At 34.5% G+C, this 26,286-nt stretch overlaps 1 protein-coding gene across 3 annotated transcripts in view; it reads right to left on the bottom strand.

The window, feature by feature from the left end:
* Positions 1–26,286, bottom strand: part of LOC113231381 (MDS1 and EVI1 complex locus protein-like) — a 169,446-nt gene that overhangs the window by 45,840 nt on the left and 97,320 nt on the right. For all 3 annotated transcript variants that reach the window (XM_026465677.1, XM_026465676.1, XM_026465678.1), the window contains exon 3: positions 27–454. In XM_026465677.1, coding sequence (XP_026321462.1) covers positions 27–454 — 428 coding nt within the window. The remainder of the gene's footprint in view (positions 1–26; positions 455–26,286) is intronic.

Here is a 26,286-nt window from a genome sequence, read left to right as displayed (position 1 = left end):
GGTCTAACATAGATGGAAACACTCACCTCCCAAGCGTATCTCCTATCCAGGGGCTGTGTCACCCATTTCCCAATAAAGGGACCATACCTCGTTCCACTACTAATATTTCTTCTCGCAAAAATGCCTCCAGCCTTCAACGCTAACTCATTTGGCAAATCATAATCTTTGCTTAATGAGTAATCTGTGCTTATAAGATTGTCTTTAGAATCCTCCTTTTCATCTTTCTGGTCGAATTTTTCTTTGAAGTCCAAGGAGCGAGGGAGATATCGTCCATAGTCTAAGTTGGAAGGTAGATATGTGTCAGGGAGTGCGAAGTCAATGGCACCATAGTATTCTTTGATGTCACCTCCTGGAGGCATCTCCTGCTTGATGTGAACTAGGGTGGGCGGAGGTTCCGACGTGGCAGAATCAGTCGGGCTCGGCGGAGGGCTGCCAGACTCCTGGCTATCTGCCGCTGTAGACAAGGAAAATCGTAGCTGAGATCAATAATCAAGAAAATAAGGCCATAAGTAAAAGACTCACTGAAAAAGAACAACGTGATTGAAATAAATAAGACTTGTTTAATGTGTTCATGTGACTTGTTTTCTTGTAACATGTTCTGAGCCTATCAAGCACAATGATTACAGCAACCATTTTAAGTAACGAATTTAATCACAACATTGTGATTGTGATTTTAACCCATCATGCCCCCAAGAGACACACAGTGTTTTCATCCGCCATTAAAAAAATAGTTACATAATTTACTTAAACTTAAAAAAAAATTAAAAGAAATATTTATAATAAAATTCAAAAAATATTTTACCAAAATCGTACGAGGTCGTGTCTCTAAAAGGCGTGACGGCTCAATCAACTATCTTAAGTAACTTGAAAAAAGTCAATGTTTTCCACTGCAATTTGTCTACCAGATAACGTCGGTTTAGGTCAATTTTTATTCATAATTTTAGATCACATTTTTTATATACTCAATGAATACATTTTTTATATAGGATATATTGCATATTAAGTACTCTATAGTCGTATTATAGGCATAATAAAATACTATTGGGTTTATTACTATTGAGTTCATTAGATACATACTCGTATAGGACGCCTATAACATGCGAACGCAAGTAACGTTTGTTATTAGAAGTCATTACTTACAACAATATAATTAGTTCATTTCCTAAGCAAAATTATTTATAGTTTTCATATATTAAAAAAAATTAACGCTTTAACGAAATTTTTATCATATAAATATCAAAAATTGCACTTGGTTTGAACCTTGATGTCTGCGCAATCTAATTTTTTTTTTAAAGCAATGAAGACGTGCAAGATGGTCTTATTGTGTCTGCTTCCGTTCCATACAAAGCATTTCCGCTTGTCTCTTCTGTCTTCGAACACCCCTACGTAAAGCAAAGCTATAGACAAGGTAGAGTAATTCGTAAATTACTGATAAATATACTAATGAAAATAATTATGTTTATTATAAGGCTTATTACAAATAATAACCCTTAAATAAACAAAACTATTTTATTTTTTTAAAAAAAAGGCCCGCACTAAGTAATCCTTTAACAGAGAAACATTCATTCATGTTTTGGTCACACTACAGTACAACAAATAATTCTATATGTATATTCTATATATATATGGTATGCGATTTAACGGTATGGTCTATGATGCACCTTAAGCCTTGTTAGTTTTGGATTTTCAATTAACAAAACAACTGACATTACAATTCAAGGTGATTACCATAACGATCGATATTAAAAACAAACTACAGACAATATTTCGTATTCGCTACATCCTATTTCATTTCCCATACATTTACAACGTATAATCACACGAGCAAACACACATTAAACGAAAGACAAATTCAACGCGTGTCATTTATAAAACCCCGACAATGATGCTCCATAAATCATAACCACCCTATCACTACTAATATAGTTGTTAAAACAACCCCCTCTATATAGAAAAAAAACTATTAATAATACCGGTGTATCTTGTCCCAGCTCTTCCTAGCACGTGGCGGTAAAAAAAATAAAATTAGAACGCCTCTTTCGATAATGAATGACAAAGGTGCAGTTTTGAATAACAATACGAATACGGATGTGAGTGAATATTGAGGAATCTCTTTCATTGAAGCTTGTTTGGTTGCTACGCCGATTCACCTGCCGCGATTTTTTTAAGATGCGTTTTGCATAATCCTTTTTTGATTCATCATAATAGTTTTTGTACAATTTCAATTAAAAAGGTTATTGTACGCTAATATTTTAAGTCCGTCACTAATTGTCTCCTTTCAAATCAATATTGATTGATTTGTCATAAATAAGCAGAAAAATTCAATACCAAAAATACATATTTATAAATTTTTAGTATTTAAAATATTGTAAAAGTTTTTGAAAATATATCGCGCTTGATGTCAAATTCAAAAACTGCTGGCCATCAAAATACGTCATAAAAAGAGTGTTCGAATTTCAAATTCAAATTAAGCATTGCAAGGTCCATTTGGCGCGTCTGAGAACGCTGCGTGCACGGACAATGCGGACGAGCCGTCGTTAAAGTCTCCGATGGTTTCCGCAGAAACGCGCCAGATTTAAAATAAGAACATGCATGGTTAAAGGAGTGAAAGGAGTTGACTTGGTTCAAAAAGTTAAAAATTTAAAGTATAATGCCATTATTGTTTTTATAGATAGCTAATTAGTAGTAAGTTGTAATAAACTGGTAAAACATGTATTCTTTGAAAAAAGAAAGTTATTTCGGATAAAGAGCATAAGTAGAGTAATTGAGTCCGCATAAATTCTGCGATTTTTTTTTCAGGACATAAGCTGTGTTCAAAAGAGATTACTTTCAAACATCAACAACGTCTCTGTCCGAAAGGCCCCACTGCTAGTCGATTTCACGAGTTAGCCACGCCGACTGACAATAAGCGTTAACTTCGCTGTCACCAAGAGTTCACGGCCTTAGCTGACTCATAAAACACTCTTAACGTGACAAACCAACGTTTACAACTAACACATAAAATGGAATTCTTAATAAGTCGGCTTAAGATTTAATTTTGTTTAAAATGCGTGTTGTTGGCTGTATTAAGTTTGGTAAATAGGCGTGAAAACTACATACCTCATCAGACATACAGTCTCTGCTAAACAGGAATTCATTTGACGCGGTGACAATACGGGGATTCGCGGAAAGTCCGACTTTCTAACATTACCTAAGTAGGTGCCTATGTGTTATAAGTATATATTAAATCCGTGATTGCTTAAGATAATTACATAAACACTTATTATGTAAACTTTCTAATACATATGTAAATTCCAAAGAGTAAATACTTTATAAATACAGATAAACAAATTACTCAAAACATTTTTTTATTTATAATATCATGTGACGGGACGAACGAAATGGTAAATTACACACCTGTCCATAACAGTTGCAGTGCCACTCAGAGCTTTAAATCGCAAAGATCTGAGAGGCACTGCCACTACACCCATCACCCTGAAACTGAAGTTGACAAGTCCCATGTGCCTGTTATTTTACCAGCACCCTTACCCTTCATAACCGGAACGCAGTAATAGTAACATTACTGCTTGGCGGAAAAAATAGAAAAAGGTTACGTAAACCTATTATAATTAGTACATTAGCTCAACAATTACTAAAATATGAGTAAAATTTGTAGTACACAAATGTTTTTAAACATGTCGTGCCTTACAATTAATATTTTAGTAGCAATAGAGCGCCTTGTCAAAGAGTTCGTCCAGGTAAGTACTGCCACCTTACCTATTTCTATCACCACTGCGTTCCATTTTTGTAGGATAAGTTATAGGCATATGGGATTTGTCAACTTATGTCTCAGAGTGATAGGCGCAGTGGCAATGTCTCTCGGATCTTTGAATAAACCTCTGAGTAGTACTGCAACTGACTGCTATGGACAGGCATGTCGTTTACCACCAGGCGCACGGCTTGTTCATTCTGTCACTTTGTGTCATAAAAAAGAACTAACAATTTTGACGAAGATGAATTAGACTAACAACATACCCTACCCTATATCCTGGGGCATCATGTCCAGAAGACTGGCAACTGAAAATTTCCTGTACTATGAGTACTAAAGCAACGGAATTCACTCCCCAGGTCACCCAGACCGGTACCAATTTAGAAAAGTTTCTTTCCGGAATTGATCCCACCGGAAACGGATTGTGGGACCTCTTCATGAACCATTGGGCCACCGAGCTCGGCTATTGCCGAGTTGTATGTTATTACATAAAACATGAAATTGTGGAGTTGAACTATGACTATGTAAATAACTCAATTACGTCAAAAGTATAAGTTATGTCCATTAGCTCCATGGGCCTGTAATTCACATATAATCGGTTTTTATACGATATTTATATATAGTTATTTAACACAAAACATTTATCTTTTACAAATCAAATATTCTAGGTTCTAAAAATAACGAACTGAAGCTATGCAGTGCGCGAAAAGAGCCTTCCCACACGATGTACCATTACTTTATCGTAGATATTTTTTTTATAATATCATGTGACGGAACAAACAAGTCGTGCGCCTGATGACAAGCTAACACGTCTGTCCATAACAGTTGCAGTGCCACTCAGAGCTTTAAAGAGCAAAGATCTGTGAGACACTGCCACTGCGCCTGTCACCCTGAGACATATGTTGACAAGTCCCATGTGCCTGTAATTTCACCTGCACCCTTACCGTTCAAAACCGGAACGCAATAATGCAAACATTACTGCTTGGGGGCAGAAGCTAGTGCAGTGTTGATACGGTGATTGTATCCAAATTGCACTAGCCTCCTTAACGGTTGGATTCCATTATCCATTTTACATCAAGTGGAATGGAGTCATCTGCGGGTCATGTATAAAAAAAAGAAAAAAAAACACAAAAGTTTTCTTTAAACTCAATCACATTTACGTAATATGTACTCCGAACATTTCACACTTGTTTGTGGTAAACAAAACCTTTAATTCGAACTGTGTTTTATAATTTTAACAAACAATCCTCTGCCCGGCGGCACCCGCCAAACGGTCACACTCCGGCGCAATCTTGATACAGTAAATACATTGTTTTTGGGATCCGTTTCTCATGTAATTATTGCAGTAAATAGTTTTAGGTTTTTGTTTCCTTTCTCATATAATTACCTATACCGTATCTTATTTTTAAAAAATCGATCTCAAAATTTCCTTTATCCGTTTTCGCTGTGTTTTATTTTCATTCAAATTACATCTATGTGCCAAGTTTAATTTAAATCGGTTAAAAGAAAGTGGAATTCCTAAACTGGATTCATATCCTAATTTTTGGAATATTTTCTTCAAATTTGAATGGGACCACTAATGAAGCACCCCCTTTCTGAGAAAAAAAGAATCTTCGAAATAGGTTCACAATTGTCGAAGTAATGCACACACAAAAAAAATACAGACGAAGTGGGAACCTTCTCCTTGTTTAAAGTCGGTTTAGATTGACTTTTAGATTTTTAGATTGATTTCAATAAAATATATTCTCATATTTTTTAATTACATTTAATTGTAATTAAATAATATTACGTACATTTGTAGATATTAGTACCTAATCAAACGTAGTTTTAAGAATTGTATTGCTTCAATGGAACAAAAACATTCGATTTTATTAAAATCCATGAACTGTCAAGAGCAAATCAAACTTGACACTTTAGACTTTAGGCCGTCCTTATCGCATACGTCATAGAGTTGAATTTAAATGTTAAATGTCAAGCTTTACCCCGTACCTTATTTGACAAGAACCCACATGTAGAAACTAATACTTAAATAACATAATTCTACCTCTCAAGGTGGCAATCCTTCGCAATCTCAATATAGATAAATACTTGACTTTTTGTGCTCTTTTCGCACGCCCTTAACAAATGGAGATAAAACGACGACGGGATAAAAAAACAGAGCGGTTAGCATACTATTTGGACGAATAAATTATTACCTTTTCGTTTAGTCAAGCAGTGTTTCTTGAATCACCTTCTATGTTCAAAATTAGTAATGTGACTGAAAATTGCGTATGTAGTCTTTTATTCCAAATTTAAAATTCAGTATTGGTAAACCTGATTTTTTTTTAAGATTCATGGCGGGGTTGCAAGACCCCGCCATGAATAGGCCAAGTCCTATTATTTTAATAAAAGTTCCGTTTTAAAAATGGGAAGCTGATTTGATTTTAATTTAGTTCGGATATATTTTCAGTTTTAATTTGAATATTTGTTAATTGCAAATGCGAAACAATTGCATAAAATTTGAAAATGTTTGAATTATAAGTTAAAAATATTAGATCACTTTTGATATGTATATAAGATTTATATAAGAGAATATAAGCTGTACCTACCTAAAATACTAATTACACCTAAATACTTGCATAGGTACATAACCGAACTATGTAGAAAAAAAAATTAAGTATGATTTGCCCGTAAGTACCTAGACATACCTATGACTGTAAAATTGTACGGACACTGCTTACGGATTAGAATCTATATTTCTCAGCACTATATGGAAAATGCATGATTTTTACTTACGTAGTTACAAATATTTTTTTTTTCATTTCATTTATATGACAAATGATTTATCAATCTTAATGAAATCGGAAAATTTTTATTCGCTAGAAGTGTCCATGCAGCATGTATTTCCCGTGTCAATGTATATAGCTGCCAAAATTTTTATTATATATAATCACTACTTATAATTACTGTAAATTTGGTGACATGTGTCTCGAAAGTAATATATGAATAGTATATGTACTATTTAGGGTTTTATATAGAACATCCTGTCATACAGACGAACGCGGCTGATAAAAAAACAGCCAGTACTTTATTACGATTTCAAAAAGCACTTTCTTTCTTGTATTTAGACCGAAAGTCTAGCTAGACTCACATATCATTGAATAAAAATGTACTTGAAGAAAATATATATCTTTTTACTTATTAGAAAGGTGACATTAAATAAGCGCTATCCAAAAATGTGTTAAATCAAATTTTTATATAAAATTATTTATTACACACGTAATTAAGAAGATTTTATATGTCGACTCCTGATCAACTAAAACGTTTAAAGATGTTTAAGAACTTACCAGACATCTTCATTTTGGTATCTAAATTCAGCATTCGGCGAAGTGCACTATTCTCATGTCAATGAAAAACACTATTCACGTCTTTTTCTGCTCTACGTTAAGTTTATTTTTTTAATAAGTAATCTCACTTTTGAAGAGTCATTTAGTTTCAATTGTCTATATATCACAAATATAAACTAAATTAAAAAAGTATTTGAAAATAGATAACATTGTCCACAGATGTTCAATTGTTGTTATCACCGCACAAACGGAATTTCACAAACGCCGTTCGATTTTCAAAACACGTTCGATATATTGCGGCGCTAAAAAAACAAACCGTTCGACGTTCAAATTGTTGAGCGCAACGGGATCGTATGATAGTGCTGCACCGCGTTCGGTGTCGCGGGATGTGTGTCTCCCGCGACGAACGCTGCCAGAGTAGCGAGAGGAAGCGAGAGCCAGCTCATCCCTAGAATCCCAAATCACATACCCTCGCCCGGGCCGTCCCGCACCCTTTGCCCCGCCCGCGTCCTGCACCCCTCTCTCTCACACATTTCGGGGTCGCGACGCAAGGTGAGCTGAAAATACTCTAGACTTTCAATGGACTTGACAACGTAACGCAATGAAAAGGCTAAATGAAAAGTACCTTGGGTATTAGATAACAAGTAGAAACCATTTCAATAAAAGATTGTGACAAGCTTTCACAATTATACAAATCAATAGAATTAAAGATTAAAATATCAACTATTTATTTCTACGTAAGCTTTACGTGAATAATCTTTGTCAGCTCTAAGTACGAGAAGATATTTTTGTTTTTTTTTCTAGGAACTCGTCACAAAAAGAAACTGTTCTAACCGAATAAGAAGGTATAGCCAACTTAGCAATTCAGTAGAAAAGCAATAATAACACCATTACAATATTTTACAGCGAAATACGCTTAAACAATGGTCCTTCAGTTATCGACAAAATAACAAATCACTTGTGTAATGCACCCAGATTTTGTAGACCCCTAATATACACCTGGGGACCTGTTTACAGGTGTAAAATATACAAGATTTGCGGGACAAGGTGTACCTGTTTATAATGGTGTGTGATATAAGACAGGCACAGATTAAGAAAACAAACTGTATTGAATGAACCAGTTACATCTGGAGTCTAATCATTAAGAACTCGATTGCTTTTGCTACTGTTCATACTATAACTCAAAACATCTAATACTTGCAATGTTTGGAGTTAGTAAAGCTGATATTATTTACATCTCTTTACCATAAATTAATCATTAAATCTCAAGAAAAATGTAAACATTAAAAAAACAAAGGACGTAACCTCTTTATAACTGACTATACTGAACTATTTTAAGGCTTGAACATGCACACACTCTTATTAAGGATATACATATACAGTTAAAAGAAATATCAATCCAAAATTTAAACTAGTTTCATTCAGCACTTAACAGATGCATCGAACAATGTGCAAACAAACATCAAACGAATCGAAATCAATCGCGAGAACATAAAGTCCAACGCATCGCATCGTATCGAATTCAACTGCATCGAATTTTCAGCGCAAGACAGATCTGAAAATAGTTTCCACCACGTTTTCGCGTACGAAGCGAGACGGGAGATAACTAGATAACGCTCGAGATCTGTGCCCGGCGACGCTATTGGTCGCCACGAGTAGAGAGGCGTGGCCCTCCCACGGATGCACCAATGGGATGTTCCTTATTATCTTCGTCTTTGTCTGTCAGAAGTCTGAAGTCGTACAGGTGTTCTGAACTCAAACTAATAGAGGTTGTTTCTACAGTATCTAACCGGCTATATAGTACGAATTGTACGATTCAACGAAAATGGGTACGATCGTGTTCTTTTTTCCAAAATTCCTATTATTTTCAATCTTAAATTCTTCATACCTAAATTTCACTAACGTGTACTATATAACGTATACTACTAATTGTTAGGTACACAATAAAAAAATTCATTCATTATTTAAATAATTGTTACAGCTAATAATCAATATGGCTACGTTGTACACTCACGTGCGTTTATATGTATCCAAATAGCGAAATAATAAAAAAATTAAAACCATGAAGTGTTTAAAAAAATGTGTATCTACCTAAGTATTACAAAAAGCTAACAAACGTTCTCACAGCCACTTTAAATTTTCACACTTGTATACATATTAATGTACATAAATATACCTAGTAAACATATTTTCCTGGTGTTAAAACTAATTAGTACCTATATCATACGCCGATGCTTTTCCGAAATGTTACTAGGGTAGGTTAGTACTTATTCAAAGTTACAGTTAATTTTGAACAAATAACAACTTTGTCCTTTTAAAATGTTAAATTTGTCTGTGGTCATTTCAAAAATAATATTTTGGCGCGCATTTTATGAATAGTCAGCAAAACTTTAATATTATAATTCATTGAAAAATGCACAAAATTAATGAATTGTATAGGTGTGATATTTCATCATGATAATACTAAACCACATAGATAGTACTTCGCTTAGTTTTTTTGTGCATAGATTTGGTGTATGTGGTTAGAGACGAATTCAACAGTGTTGAGTCAAACCAGATTTTGATTTTTACGACACTTCGCGTATTTGATAATGTAGATTTAAATGTGTGATAAATAAGTAATAACAAAAAATAGTAATAATAAAAATCTTCCCAGGGCGTCAAAAACTATGGCTGTTAGGTTGAGACGTTTCGTCGTTAACCGTATTCGTTCGACATAGCCCTGTCAGATTTTCAGTTTCTGTCGTCACAATATTCTTTTTTTTTGTTTTTTATAATATCAAGTAACAGGACGAACAAGTCGTGCGCCTGAAGATAAACTACACGCCTGTCGATAAGCGTTGCAGTGTCACTCAGAGCTTTAAATCGCAAAGATCTGACGGGCACTGCCACTGCGCCCGTCACCCTGAGACATAAGTTGATAAGACCCTGGTTCCTGTAATTTCACCAGCACCCTTACAGTAATGCTGACATTAGTGCCTGGCGGCAGAAGTAGGTTAGGTGCATCGAGTATATAACCGGAAATAGAGACGAAATAAGGGCCATATATTCCTGGTAACACATTAGCGATACAGCTCTTATAAATATCAACTCTCGTTTGCACTGAAATATAGACAGGCCAACTACTGACCTGTGTGTACGTCTCCGTATATTCCAGAAAATATTGTGTTTTTATTGTAATAAAGATAATATCTTTAACAATGCCGTGCTGTTTTATTCGGTGGTGTAGGAAAAACAGCAAAACATCTAATTACAAAACAAACGTTAAATTTAATATTAAATATTTAATTTTGCAATTTTCGTCCATTATAGCAAAGCTCAAGTTAAATGGTCGATTTGAAGTGAAACAATTGACGACACCCGTCAATTGTTTCGAACTCGGGCTAGCCAATTTCAACGAAACGCAGCCAACGAAAAAAACCAACGGAGCGCAGTTGTCACAGTAATGATATGGCAGAATAGTTTTCAAACAAATTAAATGACATTTCGCTTCTATTTGTGGTTATATACTCGATAGTAAGGTGGCAATTCTTCCACAGACAAACTCTTTCACAAGGAGCTCTACTGCTGCTACAAAATTTCTTTGAATTTATAATTCTTTAAATAACACGACATTGCTAATATTAGTATAACTATAGGTTATACATTTATCTTCTCGTCAATGTAAAAATCAACAGTTTCAGTTTTTGTGTCATATTAATGTAGGTCAACCATGCATCTCTAAGTGGTTCCTTGAAATTTTAAAATTAAAAACTGTAGTCCTTGGCTAGGTATAAGTAAAACTGTATAATAAAGTGGCCATCAACACGTTCAACTTTTCCCTCGGAGGGTGTCACAAAGGGAGGTGCGCTGCCCCCTGTCAACAAATAAAATTGTCGCCACAGAAGCCACCTCGAGGTCCGGAGTCCTGCAAGGCACGTATTGCGGCCGATTTGTATTCTTAGAGAGAGCTGAGGGGTCCCAAGTTTTCTCCAATGGCATATGGTAGGAGTCGTGTATTTTTATTTTATGTTATGAAGTGGATCTATAATTTATTTGATAATGTTTTTTATTCCAAGACCTTCGGTACCCTCGAACGATGCTTTTTCCAAAATAACATAGTTTATATTCCAAATTAAGATTTAGCGAAGACAAAATTTACGAAGGAAATTCATTAGTCCAATTTTATATTTTAATAAAAATTTATAGTTTTCAAAAATCTCAGATTCATTACATAAATGTACGAGTAGAAATATAAATCGTATAATTATTGTATTATACTTCTTTTAATAAAGCATAATCAATACTGCTTTTTATATAAACGAAATATTATATGCAGTATCTTTGCTCACAACACAGATGATAATAAATCTTCAACCGCATTATTCATAGTTACGAGAGTTTCGCCACGGGGACATGGTCGCTTAAAAATTCGCGTAATGTGGAAAATATTAAATGATATAAATCCTCATACGTGGACTGAATTTAAATCTCTTTGAGACAGCGCAGAATGATATTCATTGCTCTGTAAAAGAAAGAAAGGAAATAATATTTAAAACGTTGAGTTACGCAGAGCAGCTATGAAAGTCAAAGGTTTTTATTACTTGCGTTTATATTACGTGAGCTAATTCTAAAAATACATAAATAATTTGCACACGATTTACAATAAGTTTTAGGTTATTTTTAAATTATGTAAATTAACTACACGCCTATAAACTGTAAATTACAATTTTAAAGATCTTGGACGGTATAAATTACCTCCTGGTTTAATTCCTTGGCATTTTTTTAATGCCATACAATATTATGACACTAAATCTAATAACAATAAATAGTGTTACCCTAAATCTGTACATCTTATAGTATGAATTTTTAAAAATGGCTACGCTCCATGCGTAGCTTTTGAGCATACTTACATTCACGTTCTTTTTAATTTTCAACAATCATATTAATTCAGGGAACCCTGAAAAAGTTGGTTAATAGGAAATTAACGAGTCTGAAGAATGGATCAAGAAACAATCAGAACAACACTAATTTCTCATTCAAAAAGTCAAATCAACGCTACACTCGTAATGAGTTTGACACTCTCGATTAAACACGAAAACCGTTTAATCGATTAAAGCATCTGTAGAGCAATCGATTATCGAACGTGTCTGTCGCAAATCGATTCTGATTGCCGCCTTCACATAAGAATATGGGTTTGTCATACTTGAGCAATCAAAAATGTCATACCGCTGAGTAATCAAATCTCAGAAATGGATTTTGATTAGAAATTGATCTACTCTGCGAATTTACTGCTCTATAACGAGCCTTACTTTTGTTTCTTGCAAATTATATGTATATAAGAGTGATGTAAAACTCAATATCGTATACTTTTCAATAGAGCACGATTTTTTTTTGCCATTCGTAACATTATATAAACTTATAAATTATATAAACTTTAATCTTACTTTCTCTGTCTATGTAAGCGCTAAAAATCATTAGTGAATATCTAAGGCAAGAAGTTAATAGACAAATATTTTAAATTTTACTCGTAAAAGCTTACTTCAGACTTGAATGTAATTTCTACTCTATAAAGAAAAAGTCGTGTGTTTTCGATCGCTTTTATTACTAGAGTGTTATAAAAAATGGAACGTCTTTTGAAATTGGTGTAACAATCATTTCTGTTCTGTCCATTTAAAAAACATATAGGCCAAAACGAAAAGTCTCTCTTTTACATAATCACAAAAGAAAACTTAAAAGGGCTACTTTCCGGTAATGGGCTTATTCCATTGTACCCCACCGCCGTGATAAACTACCCACTGTCCAAAGGATAAATAGTTTAAAATGTCTTTCGCACAATATATAGCTGAGGCGGTATTTCAATCGCATTCTGTTGAGATGTAATCTTTTGCAAGGAGAAAGAATTTTGTATGTGATTTGCTTTTACCCTGCGATTGCATGTCTAAGAATATCCTTTATGAATAAATGTTTATAGTCTTGTATATATCTAATGTTTCTCATACTGAAGGTTTATTTTATTTTATTTAAAATTTGGAGGGCCTCCGTGGTCGAGTAGCTTGCACACCTTTTGACACATTTTCATGGTGTCGACATCTCTGAGGTCCCGGATTCGTTCCCCGGCCGGGTCAGTGTAGAAACCTAACTTTTTTATATTGTCTCGGGGTCTTGGCATTTGTGGTATTGTCGCGTCGTTGTTTCCGATTTCCATAACACAAGTGCTTTAGCTTTACTTTGCGATCAGAAAAACGTATGTGATGTTGTCTAATATTTATTTATTTACTTATTTAACACAATGCAATTATACTTTTAGTAGTTAGACCACTTTTAATTATCTCACCATAAGGGATTATCCTTTGAAATTATATCAAATATCATTATATGAAGTGAAAATAGATCATTTGTTATTATATCTATTTTGTTGTTAACAAAAAAGTGATACGAATACTTAATAAGAATAGGTTTAAAGATGTATTTTTTTAAAGTTTTAACGACGGAAGAATGGCGACATCAAGTGTTTGTAGGTAATTTGAATTTTTTTGTTAGAATTTTTTTTATTTAACACGAATTAACTTATAAAGGATTGTTAGTACATGAGTAGTCAAAAATATTTAAAAACAATAATGAATGTATAGTATATTATTTGCAACATAATTCATAATTTACATGCAACAAACTTAATCGGAACACAGCGGCCGAAAGAATTGCATTTGAACGTCGAATTTAAATCGTGCCAACAAAGGGGCAGCCATTTCAATTTTGAACGAAGAGAGTTCTAAATCGAAAAGTGCGATAGCCACTCGGCAAGCGCCTCCTGGGGCGAGTCTACCGAATTTATAGGTGTAATAAAATAGCATTAGAAAGTAATGTTGGCAGTTACTATGTCGCCTCTCACGGTGATATGTCTCGAACGGACGACCATTTAAAGAGATGACTTTCAGATTATAAAATTTTTTAGAGCTCGTTTCTAGACTCATCATGTCTAATTAATATACCTCACAGAATTACAAAAAATCAACCATGGTATTATTTGTGTATGATATAAAATGACGGGACGAACAAGTCGAGCGCCTGTTGGTAAGCGACATGCGTATCCATAACAGTTACAATGACACTCAGAGCTTTAAATCAAAAAGATCCGAAGAGCACTGCTGCCGCGCCCGTCACCCTGACGCATAACGTTGACAAGTTCTATGTGCCTGTAAATTCACCAGTACTCACATCATTTTTTTTGGCAAAACCGGAACGCAGTAACGTTCATTCCCTGAATGAACTCTTTCACAAGGAGCTTTACTGCTTCGAAAGTAGCTCTGCGGCTTCGAGAAAGAGAGTTTGAGACTAACTAATCTTGTTTTACAGTCTTAAAGGAGATACTTTTCCAGGTTAAGATGAAACGTAAGTGCTTAGATACCTTGCAATTTTTAACAGTTCCAATAACTTCACAGGTATAATTACCGCAGTCGACACTTGTATTAAGATCCTTTCACTAAGCAGCATTATGAATACTTCCGCAAAACTCAGACGGATTTAATTTTTTAACGTAATTGTCGTATCCAGCCTCCATGGATGACCAGAGGACTGACTGGCTATGAAGACAGACTCACTAGACTGATAGGAAAAACTAAATAAACTGACTTTCTTTTCGGACGAAAAGCAGAGGCAGTCCTAAACCTCTAACACGAACAAACGATTCCTCGTCTTTTGTCCAAAAGAGAGTCGATGTAATTTTGAATTCCTATCAGTCTAGTGAGTCTGTCTTTGTGGTCAGTCAGTCCACCAGTCATCCATCGAGACTGAACGCTGGTCATTCACGGAGATTGGATGCGACAGTTATAATAACACCACGAGGTTGTCATTTCTTAATACATTATTTTATGGCACTGGCATGACGTAAACATTTCAAGAAAAAACTATGTTGGATTCATGTTTTGCTACTAATATTGCTAATTAGTGTCAAAGTTGGCTAGAGACGGAAGTCGCAGTGATCGAAGAGTTTCTCGCATGCCAAGCGACGTTTGTTTGTGATTTCACTACTATAATTTAGAAAAAATTAAAAATAAATATTATGAAACGAATAGTCGTTGACGTGTTGGTTACCTTTGATTGAATCTTGAGTGTTATATTGTATTGTATGAGTAATATATTAGACATTACTTATTTACAGAAAAAGCTTGCTTGCTTGGTTTGCTTGCATGCTTTAGTTTGGTTTTGAAATCAGAACCTCAACAGAGTCTCGTGTTTGTAGAATTTACCTATTTCGTACCTTGTTCTAATTGCACAGGTTTATTTTTTGCAATTTAGTAAAATAGGTAGTAACAATTGGTTTTCTACATAGGCAATTGAAAAAAAAACCCAATTAAATAAGTTTTCTTCACAGTTGCGATATGACTGAAGAAAACATTATTTCATTTTTATTCAATAACGATTTTTACTTACATATTTTTTTTATGATACCAAGTGACGGGATGAACAAGTCTTGCTATTGGTGTTAAGCGACACGCTTATACGTAACAGTTGCAATGCCATTCAGAGCTTTAAATCGCAAAGATTTGAGGAACACAAACACCGCGCCCGTCACCCTGACACATAAGTTGATAAGTCCCAAGCACCCTTACCCTTCAAAACCGAAACAAAATAATGCTCACGATACTGCTTGGCGGCAGAAATAAGTGAAGTAAGAAAAAAGTAAATAAGGTGGCAGTACGTCTCTGGACGAACCTTTCACAATAAGCTCTACTGCTACTAAATTTATTCATCTATTTTTTGTGAAAACACTTTACTAAGTATATACAAAAATCGAATAAACACAACGAAAAATTTCTTCGATTCGATGATGGACTTGAAACAGTGTTGCCTCAACGTGGCTGCAGAATGAAAAACACTATTTCCCGTATTTAGTAAATTTAAAATGACCAACGATGGTAAAGTAATGTATCCATCAATTTTGAAGCTAAAACAACAACAAATTATGGGAACGCGTTACCCCTGCACAAGCACGAGAGCGGGCGAAGCCGGAGGCGGAGTAATGCAATCAACTGACGTATGGTGTCGCACCATGGGAATAGTAAGGCTATTTGAATAAGGATATTAATACTTGGAGAGAATCATAAAGCTGGTAAAAGATGTAGTAAAATCTACTGTATCAACTTTTTTTTTTAAACCACCTATTGGAATGAACGCCAACCTTGAGGCATGAATTTGAAATTCAATTCACTTTTTTGGGAACCGATTCGGGCGTGTTTGAGTGGATTTTGATATGTAGAATGTTTAATGAAATTAACGATCTCCGTGCTCGAGTGGCTTGCACACCGATTTTCATGATGTCGATATCCCTGAGGTCCCAAATTCGATTCCCGATCGAAAAGCTCAATGCGTATTGAGTATCAAAATACAATCGATATAAGAAACAAACTGAGGTTGAGACCAGCCTATTAAGTATTTAAATACTTGTGTCAATTGGTCGCCAAGAATCGTGTTATCCCACTTTGACAGAATTTACGCAGTTAAAATAACTTTTATAAGTTTTACATAAATTTTTGCTAAACTTGAACTTTTACAAGACAAAAAATTTGGTAGGTATTTTATTGAAACGAGTAAAACTTAACACACATTACGTAAATTATTATGAGTCTAGGCAATACTTTGAAAATACTCACAACCACATGAGAAAGATTTCTCCCTCTGAAACCAAAGTATATCCCCAAGTCTAGCCGCAAGAAGCATTAGTGAGATTTCGCTAATGACTACTAAAACTAAAGTGAGGATAACCCTGTTACTGGCTTTAACCCTCAATTGTGGTACAAGGAAAAAAGATATTCTGCTGAATATTATTTATTCGGCATTTCATTCGCATAATTAGACGAACTTGACACGTTCAGAGATAAGTGTACCAAAATACGTAAAAACTATATATTTTATGTAGAAAATATATACATCATTGAGATGATGATGGATCAGATCATTTCTGCATAAGACACGTCTAATCATAAAAAAACATACTTCTACTCATATAGTTATTGTAAGATATTAGATGTATTATCATATCATATTATATCCCAAAGCTGGAGACTACGTAAAAGAGGGATTTCATTGGCAATTACAAAGTTTAAAATCGAATGCGAAACGCCACTGACCATAGCTAAAATTGTTTTCCCGTATAACCGCTACCTCCTTTACTACGAGAAAATATGGACATGTTCCCTTTATAATATGGGACCACTCACCACCCGGCTATCTATTATGTATTTGTGATAGAAAAATCGCTACCACAATCGCCACCTCTCGTGATTTAGAACAGCACGCGTGCGATAGTAGGGTGGGTTGATTGATGAGCTCCGTTGTTCTGATCGCCGGCTCAATTACACCACGATTACTTAATTTGACATGATACCCAGTTCTGACGCTCCCCACTTAAGGGTAACTATTGCTTAAGTGTTTTCTCTAACGCTACTTTATAAAGGGAACATAGATAAAATTGCGTAGACTTAGAGTAATTAATCAACAACGGTTCATAAGGCTGGCGTATAAGAATCACATAACGTAACTTCTTTGATCTCCGTGGCCTATCGATAAGCACTGTGGGCGTGGTGTTTTTAATTTTTTGTTGGTCTAGGTGGGTGGATGCCTCAGAATGAATTATATTGCTCGTTGTTTTACTGGTACTCAAAATGTATATGGACGTTTCTAGTTTATGGTACCAAGTGACAGAACGAACAAATCGAGTGCCTGATGGTAAGCGACACACTGGTCCATAGTATTTTATTTTAAACAGTACCAACATCTGTTCCTAACGTAGCATAGGCAGATGCCAAGGCGCGCTACAACACCCCGGTCATCAGCTTTCCGGATCCAGCCGTTTCCAAAGTCTTTCCTAAACAATGTGTAAAGAAATTCATGACAAAAATAATTCGGCTACTAAAGCAATGGATCGCAAAACAAAATCGTTTTATTATTGTCGTGGTAAATGCTAAGTATTTTTGTTAGCTTTAATAAAATAAATAAAAAATAAAATGCATATATTTCAGACAACAATAGATCCATAAAATGTTAGTATTGCAAAAACTTAAATAAATATTACTATGCGAACTTGAATGAACAGTAGACCAGTGGCCGTATTAGGCCACTGTCCTGTCTGTTTGCAAGAACTTTCAGAAGTCTGTTGTTTGCTGGAGAGCACCCTACGCATCGACGCGGGCGCAGCGCTTGCGTAACGTCGCGCCAATATTTAATACTAGCAACCAAGACAATTGAAAATCCTAAAATAATCCAAATAATCCACTTCAACGACATAATTAATATATTCCATTATTTCTTTTTATTTGAGAGGAAAAATATTAGAAACTTTTTTATTGGTATCCATTCTTTTAGTTATCGCTTCTGAGTTCAAATACCCAGTGCGGTATGAATTTGATATTACTTTGAATATATATATATATATATTGATACAAACCGGTATTTATGTCATTCATAATATTATCTAAACGTAATATTTACAATATGATGAATAATAGCTGGTCTAAAGTCCTAACTTCGGAACTTTTTAAGGAAACAAACGAATGTAGGATTTAAACAAGCGAATCACTCTTTTATTCGATAAAACGTTACTTCAAATTTTTTATCGATAAGTCAGATATCGGACCTGTAAACATTTTTAAGAAAAAACAAGTTATTAGTACAAACATTATCACTACCTACTCTTAATAACCTCTATATATTTCTGTATACGCATATACTTCAGATAAACTTTTGATTGTAATAGACCGAGTGAGAAAACTATAATGTCAATAAATACCTAAGTTACAATGAAATAGCTAACTTTACAAATATCTACTTCCATAAACCTAGATGCTTGGACTTTAGAAAAAATAATTTTAACTATGGGTATTCATTGAAATATTTAGAAGAACACTAAAAAAGGTTGAATTAATATCATAATTCACCTTTTTTTTGCAACGTTCATACGAACTATTGGCCATATAACATTATATAAGTACCAGAAAGTTGCACCGAAGTCAAAAGACGATTGAAGTCATTTTTCAAATTACATATTCTGGTATATGACCAGGGGTTCTTATTGAACGTTGCTATCATAATTTCACCTATTGTAATATTGCTCTGAATACGTCCATTTGTCTAGCACCCAATTGATCTTATATTTCCTAGCACCTATTTCTTTATTAAAAATCGATCCTGCTATTAGTATTTGTAATTTCATGTCTCTTGCTAATCTACTAAGCAGTTCGAAAACTATTCTTAGTGTGAAGATATATAGTGTGCACCATTGGCCTCACTCACATATTTACGTACGTTTACGTATGAAACTGGATAGTACTCTAAATATATCAAACTTTTATTGACTCTGCATATTGCATGAAGCAAACTGGCCCCTATTCTAAAACCGTTCGACTTGATTATAAAGTCCCTTGACTTCCGGACAAAGGACCTTTGCAAATTACACCCCAGGTCCGCAATTACGAGCTCTAACAACAGATACATTTGTATGACAATGATCTGGTTTTTGTGCGAAATATGATCCTTAAATTGTTGTGAGCGAATTTCGTTTTCTAATGTTTTGAGAAATATCTTTGTTGTAAATCGCATCAAATATCTTGATCACACACTCTGTATTACACGCACGTGAAAACATTTCTTCCCTATTTAATTTTCGGTAAAAATAAACAAAAGTTAAGTATAGTAAAGTTGAACCTTAGTAACAAATATGAAAGCAACTCTTGCATCGCTTCACTTAAAAAGCGCACTTATGTTGTTAAAAAAGAAGCGCACATAGTGAATCTGAATACGTTTTGTTTTTTTCGAACAATTATTGCATAGTTCAATAAAAATGACAATTTATATAACAGTTTTAAATCAAACAAGTAATAGTTCCTACTTATTTGTATTTCATGATGATTTCTGTTATTTACAGTACCGGCACGGCCGCCGACAGCCGCTTTGACAGATGTAGGTACGAGTTTTTGGAATAAGAAGTTGTTATAGTTATTAAATAAATACTGGTAATCCAAGATACATCCGCCATATTGACAGTCAATACGGCGGGTGTACCCTTGATATTGCTATAACTTCGTTCTGATGGAGGTACAAATTTATTAAACAGAGGTACTAAATAGTACAAATTAGGTACATTTTTTTCATACCAAATTTGTCAGGATCCGTTAAGGTACACCCGCCATTCTGACTCTTACCATAAATTTTACTGCACGTCACTATGGACAACAATGTACAGCAATTAGATTCTTCAACGTAGTTATGGATTAATACGAAACTTGATGAGCGGACAAACGTCAAAACGGCCATCATAGCGTGACGGTACTTTAATTTCCTGCAATGTGACCTTGCACCTTTCTTCCCTTCATAGAAACAACATTATGTCAAAGCATATAAACGAGATTCAAGTTCTGAGAAGTGGTTACGTAATTAATATTGTAGCTGTAATGCTCATATATATTGTAGATATGAATTTGAATTAAAAAAATAATATTTTAAATCTTCTATGGCCTCATCCTAAGCACATAATTTGAAAAAAAAACGAATTAAAGTAACGACTACAACATATCACACTCATCCCTTAATTCGCCTTTCACACGAAAATCAATCACAAACTTTTCTGCATCAACGGCGTGTTCCTGTTTCGCACAAAACCGTTTGGGATTGATAATGAGAACGTCAACAGGCGAGAGGCGCCCGACTGCGATCTGTCACCGCTGAATGCGTCAAAGGGTTTTGTCAAGGCGCGAATTAAATCGACCAGCGGGAGGCTGCGAGAATAGATCGGAAACCGGTACAATCCAGATTCTATAGGGTAAATGGCTGTAATAGCTATAGGTATTTGTGATTTTTACTAGTACGCATCTATCAAAGCACGTCCTTGGCCTCCCTTACAGTACTTATTATATAAGTTACATCACGGTAACATTATTTTCTGTTACGCAACATTTTATTAATTAAAGATAGATTCCTCTTCGACTACCAGGAAAAGTTTTAAACTCTTTGTTATTCTCCGGCGTCATATTGGAAGATTAGCTGGTGCGCGCGACTTCGTCTGTGTAGAATAACTACTTCGAATAGCCTACATACAAATTTTTACAGTTTTATTGGTTCTCCTTACCAAATTTCATCTCTCATATCACCGCCTTCAAGATTTATTTTTACAAAATTTTTTGCCAAAATTTTAGCGTCTATCTCTATATCAAAATTCATCAATACTGGTTCAGTGATTTAGAAGTCAAAACGTATTTAACAGACAGTGTTACTTTCGCATTTATAATAATACTTTGGAGGAAACTAAAGTGTTACGTCATGTGATTCGTGAATAGGTATGCAAAGGAAATTCTACGATCGCAATCGATCTTACGTATCAAGGAACGTGTCCATTTGTTGTTCTAGAATCCCCTACGTAAGCTAACATTAGTCATAATTTTCACTACAACTTCCGTTATATACCCATTTAATTATGTCTCGCTCGAACCTTCGTAACGTTCCCTTTGCTAAAACTTCTCGAACATAGAAAGTTCCTGTTTCCTAATAGTTTATCTTAGTTATCAAGGTCAATGATGAAAGGTATTTCCTATGTACTATAAACTGTTACCTATTACATAACTGGAATAACAGAAACTTACAAACTCAACCTATTCATTGATTTAAAATAGCTCTAACTTTGATAAGATTGACGACATGTATTCGCAAATAATAAAATACGTCATTTATCACAAATTTCATATAAAAGAATAAGAAAGACATGGGGTTTCATCTGTTACGTAGAGCGCCGATAAAATAATTACCTTCTCGATAAAATATTGGCAGCGTACCCTCGCATCGCGTCGCCTCGTCCCCGCGAGCCACAACTGTCGATGTCACCTTAATTTACGGCCTTCAATTATAAATTTTACATCTTCCAACACCATTCACACCCACACAAATTTCCACTCAATACCAAAGTAATAAGGTCGTCATTTATTCATCAATACGACACACTCAAGAATGATTGAAATTACGAGTCTCGCTCTTCGTATCGAGGGAATAGAAACAATTTAAGAATACCATTTGAACTTTGGTAATTTCAATTATCGAATCGAAATATTACGCAATAAGATAATTTAAACAGCGTGATAATATTATGTCAAAATTTATCAAAATAGAATGCGTCGGGCGTGAAAATAAAGACGACTGTAGTTAAAAATGTGTGATAAGTTTTAACAGCGGATATTAATATGTTTCCCGTAATTAAAAGTGTTTGCTGGTAAAAAAGTGATAAAATCGATGATTATTAATTTTAATGATGGCTTAAAGCAACGTTGCCATAACAAAATGCATCGTTTCCTCTTAACCCCTGACACTAGATAAGTTATTCCCAATTAAACAAATACGAGTAATCATATTCTCGTCGTTAATGGATCCTGTGGTCTAATTAACGTAGCTATTAATAGATGTTTCTACGTAGACACGTAACAATAGCTTTTCAATTTCTTTTCGCTTTATATTCTGACAAATCAAAAACGATGTCTTAACTATATATTGTGAATTACACGATTCTCCTCTAAAGGGAATGGCAGGAAATTTAGATCATAGTCCACCATGCTGTCATAATTAGGCTTTTGGACTTCACAAATTTCAAAGAATGTAAAAAGGGGTTGTAAGCCTTCTTCGACGTACTGTTTTCAGCACGATGTTTGATTCCCCTGACCCTTAGCGAGAAGTTTGTTAATAACTTAGGAATCAAAGATGAGAAACAATAGTCTTTCCCGGGGCTACCATCGCTCTCTAACACGAAGACTGTAGTAGTCGATAGTTATACTAACTACATTACATTAATTTTACAAAAAACAAAGCTCCAGGAAACATCCAATGATAAATACACTTTTAATTAAGTAGGTAGGAAGCCCATTAAATTGTTTTTCAGTTATTTTTCGATAAACCTGACACCTACACGATATTGTCCTACATTCGTGTCATTTGTTCATTGTCCTTGTCAATTATATAAACTCCTTCATTTACAACACTCTTGTTTACTTAACATTGTAAGTATTTTGTAAATAAATAACAAAATAGTAAATTATATTGCGTGGTAAATTATCTATATAATTAATGGTCTACATCGTGTTCCATATCGTGTTGAAAAACAATTAGGACATTGAAACCATCCAGAAAAGTTAGAATAAACACAGAATAAAAATATATACTTTTTAAGAACTGGTTACAAAGTAAAAATAAATATAAGTATAACATCTAGACTTCGAAATTTGAACATCATGTAATTAAAACAACTACTTATCATACTTAAGTATATTTTTTAATTTTTGTTATCAAAAAGACAAAATTATCCCCCCAATAGATTACACCGTACAAAGATATGATTAAACTGCCAGCTACCGCGGGCTTTATTTTATAAAATAAAAATCATTTGACGAGGGTCCGCCATTAATTTCGGCTACAATGTGATAAATAATGAGAGAGGTGTACGCTTCGACAAATTTACGTCTGCGCGCGGATTTGGAACAAACTAATTCAAAGTTCGAATAAGCTCCCATTCCCTCGCGCGTCGCAACCTTTCCCCTCGTTGACGTGTATTCTACACGGCGTAACTTTGTAACGCGGGGGCGGCATCCCTCTAAAATGTAGCTTTGATGGCTGGGTTTGAAGTTTTGACGGCTCCCATCCTAATTTTCTTTCTGTTATGAGAGTGTCGCTCCCGTGGCGGTTGCCACTTTCAAACAAGAATTTCTCTTTGTAATAATATTTCAATTTCAAGTTATTTATACTGCGGTTAAATGGGGAAGTGTTTACGTTTAAGGATCAGAGATTTCGGTTTACTTATTAAATTTTAAGTTTATAGAGTCATTACGAACAAACTAATACGTATAATGAGAGTTAGCATGAAATCATGCAACACTACAATACACAATGTGGACAAACTCAATTGTACTTACTCACCTTATGTAATATTACACTTGTGACTCTATTTGCTCATATTGAGAGGATGTAAAGAAAGATTTTTACCATTCAAATCGTAACACATAAATAAGTAATTCGGTTTAGAGAGACACTCAAAAAACAAGATTTTTCATTGATTTATAATTGGAAATAAAAAAAGTGATACTGTTAAGAAGTAAAACACAAAAGATGCTTGCATTCATGAGAAGCGTATATCTTGGCGTTCTAAACCCTTTGAAGTCTATAATACTTACCGATGTCAAAAATACCATAACACAACAACGTAGTAAACGTACGGCACACAGAATAGGATAGCGCGTACTGTGGGCGTTGACGTGTTAATTAAATTAGGCTTGCAACATCAAATGCCTTCCCTCGGACTACTTCAAAGCCTGTCAATAGCAAGCAGCTTTCAAAATATTGGACATAATGACAGTAAATAAATACAAACACATACCAATCACAGAAATCTATATTTAAATTTCTGTGATTAGCAATACGTCTATTTGTGAATATCTCGACTCGTCCGAAGAACAGAGTCCGATGTGTTTATATATAAAATGAGAATAAGTACGTTACGAAAATAATTTCGTTATTCAAAGTAAGGCCTATGTAAAGGCGTTTTAAAAATTTATATATATTATTTCATTTCGGAAGTATGAAATCGAACAACAGTCGATCCACAGCGAAGAAGAACGAACGAAATGTGCTATGTCCTGAGAACAAGTAGCCTTGCACGTAGATCTTTGTTGTACGGATGAGTCGATCTATACAACCATTGAACGTCTAGTGACACTTAACAAGATACTTAAGGTCACAACCAACAGGCTACCTATTTGTTTAGTCTTTTCTTAGTATCATTTAAAATTTCCTATTAATGGTATAAAAAAACATCACTTACGCAATTCTTGTACCAAGCCACGGAAATATGATTAAGAAAATAATTACTCTTTTATAAAACAGAAAGCATAAGAACATTCGTACTTCATGTCATAGTTCGTAACAGTTTCCCCAATAGTCGGTTAAAGATAACAAATACACGTTACGTCGTTTATCTAAGGCATTAAAGTGCCATTAAAGATAAATATTTCATGATATTTACTTGTTTTATCTGAAACTATTTTCTAGGTCAAACACAATAACGCTGAATTAAATACGCTACCAAGTAGTGAATATCACTATTTAAATAATTCCAATTACTTAAACAATGTAGTAAAAAATTACATCACGTATACAAAGAAGCTTTATAATGATCTTTTTATAAGGTTTCAGGAAACAAATCTTTGTTTGACATTTTAAAGACAAAACTTTTTTCTAAGTGGTACCTTTTATTATAATACCCAGGAACGGGACGAACAAATCATGCACCTGGTTGTAAGCGACACGCCTGTTCATAGCAATTGCAAGGGTACCCAAAGCTTTGAATTACAAAGATCCAGATTTAGTAGCAGTAGAGCTCCTTGTGAAAGAGTTCTTTCAGGGAAGTACTGCCACCTTACCTATTTCTGCCGCCAAGCAGTAATGTCAACATTACTGTGTTCCGGTTTTGAAGGGAAAGGGTGCTGGTGAAATTACAGGCACATGGGACTTGTCAACTTATGTTTCAGGGCGACGGGCGCAGTGGCAGTGCAGGATGATATCGTTTAATATTCATTCGGACAATAAATAAGCAGACTTCGCATACACATTTGGCAGCAGTAAATCACGAGCGATTCCGTGCCATTCGTGATCAGCGAAAAATTGCACATTTTAAAACGTATTTTTCCGACACCCTGTTTATAAAGATGTGTGAATTGTAACCGGGTACACAAATTGTACACACAGAAAGCTAATTGAATTTAAATTAGTACAACTTTAAAAAACCTATCTCAAAAGTTTGCATATACACTTTCGTTGCATTTGTTATATCATTTGTCAAGTTATAATTGAAAAAAGTGTGTGAAATCCAGTAAACCGGATTTATCCCCTCATTTGTCACTTTTAGAGGTGAGATATTTTCATCAAATTAAAATGGGACCACTACTGAGGTATCTCCTTCTTCCAAAAAACAATCATCAAAATCGGTTCACAAATGTCGGAATAATCGCACACACACGCACAAAATCGAGATACAGTCGAATTGAGAACTTCTTCCGTTTTTGATATTAGTTAAAAATGGAAGTAATATTTGAGTTAACGAGGTAACAAATAAATTTACTTCCATTTTTAGTATTTAAAATAAAAACTAAAAAGTCTTATTAAAGATACTCTTTTCTTGAGCCACGTAACATGGAGGTGAATTTGCGAGCA

The sequence above is a fragment of the Hyposmocoma kahamanoa genome, unplaced genomic scaffold (assembly GCF_003589595.1).
Source record: "Hyposmocoma kahamanoa isolate Upper Pololo Valley unplaced genomic scaffold, ASM358959v1 65, whole genome shotgun sequence".
Taxonomy (NCBI): domain Eukaryota; kingdom Metazoa; phylum Arthropoda; class Insecta; order Lepidoptera; family Cosmopterigidae; genus Hyposmocoma; species Hyposmocoma kahamanoa.
The sequence above is the reverse complement of the archived record's forward strand: the minus strand, read 5'-3'. Positions and strand labels throughout refer to the sequence as shown.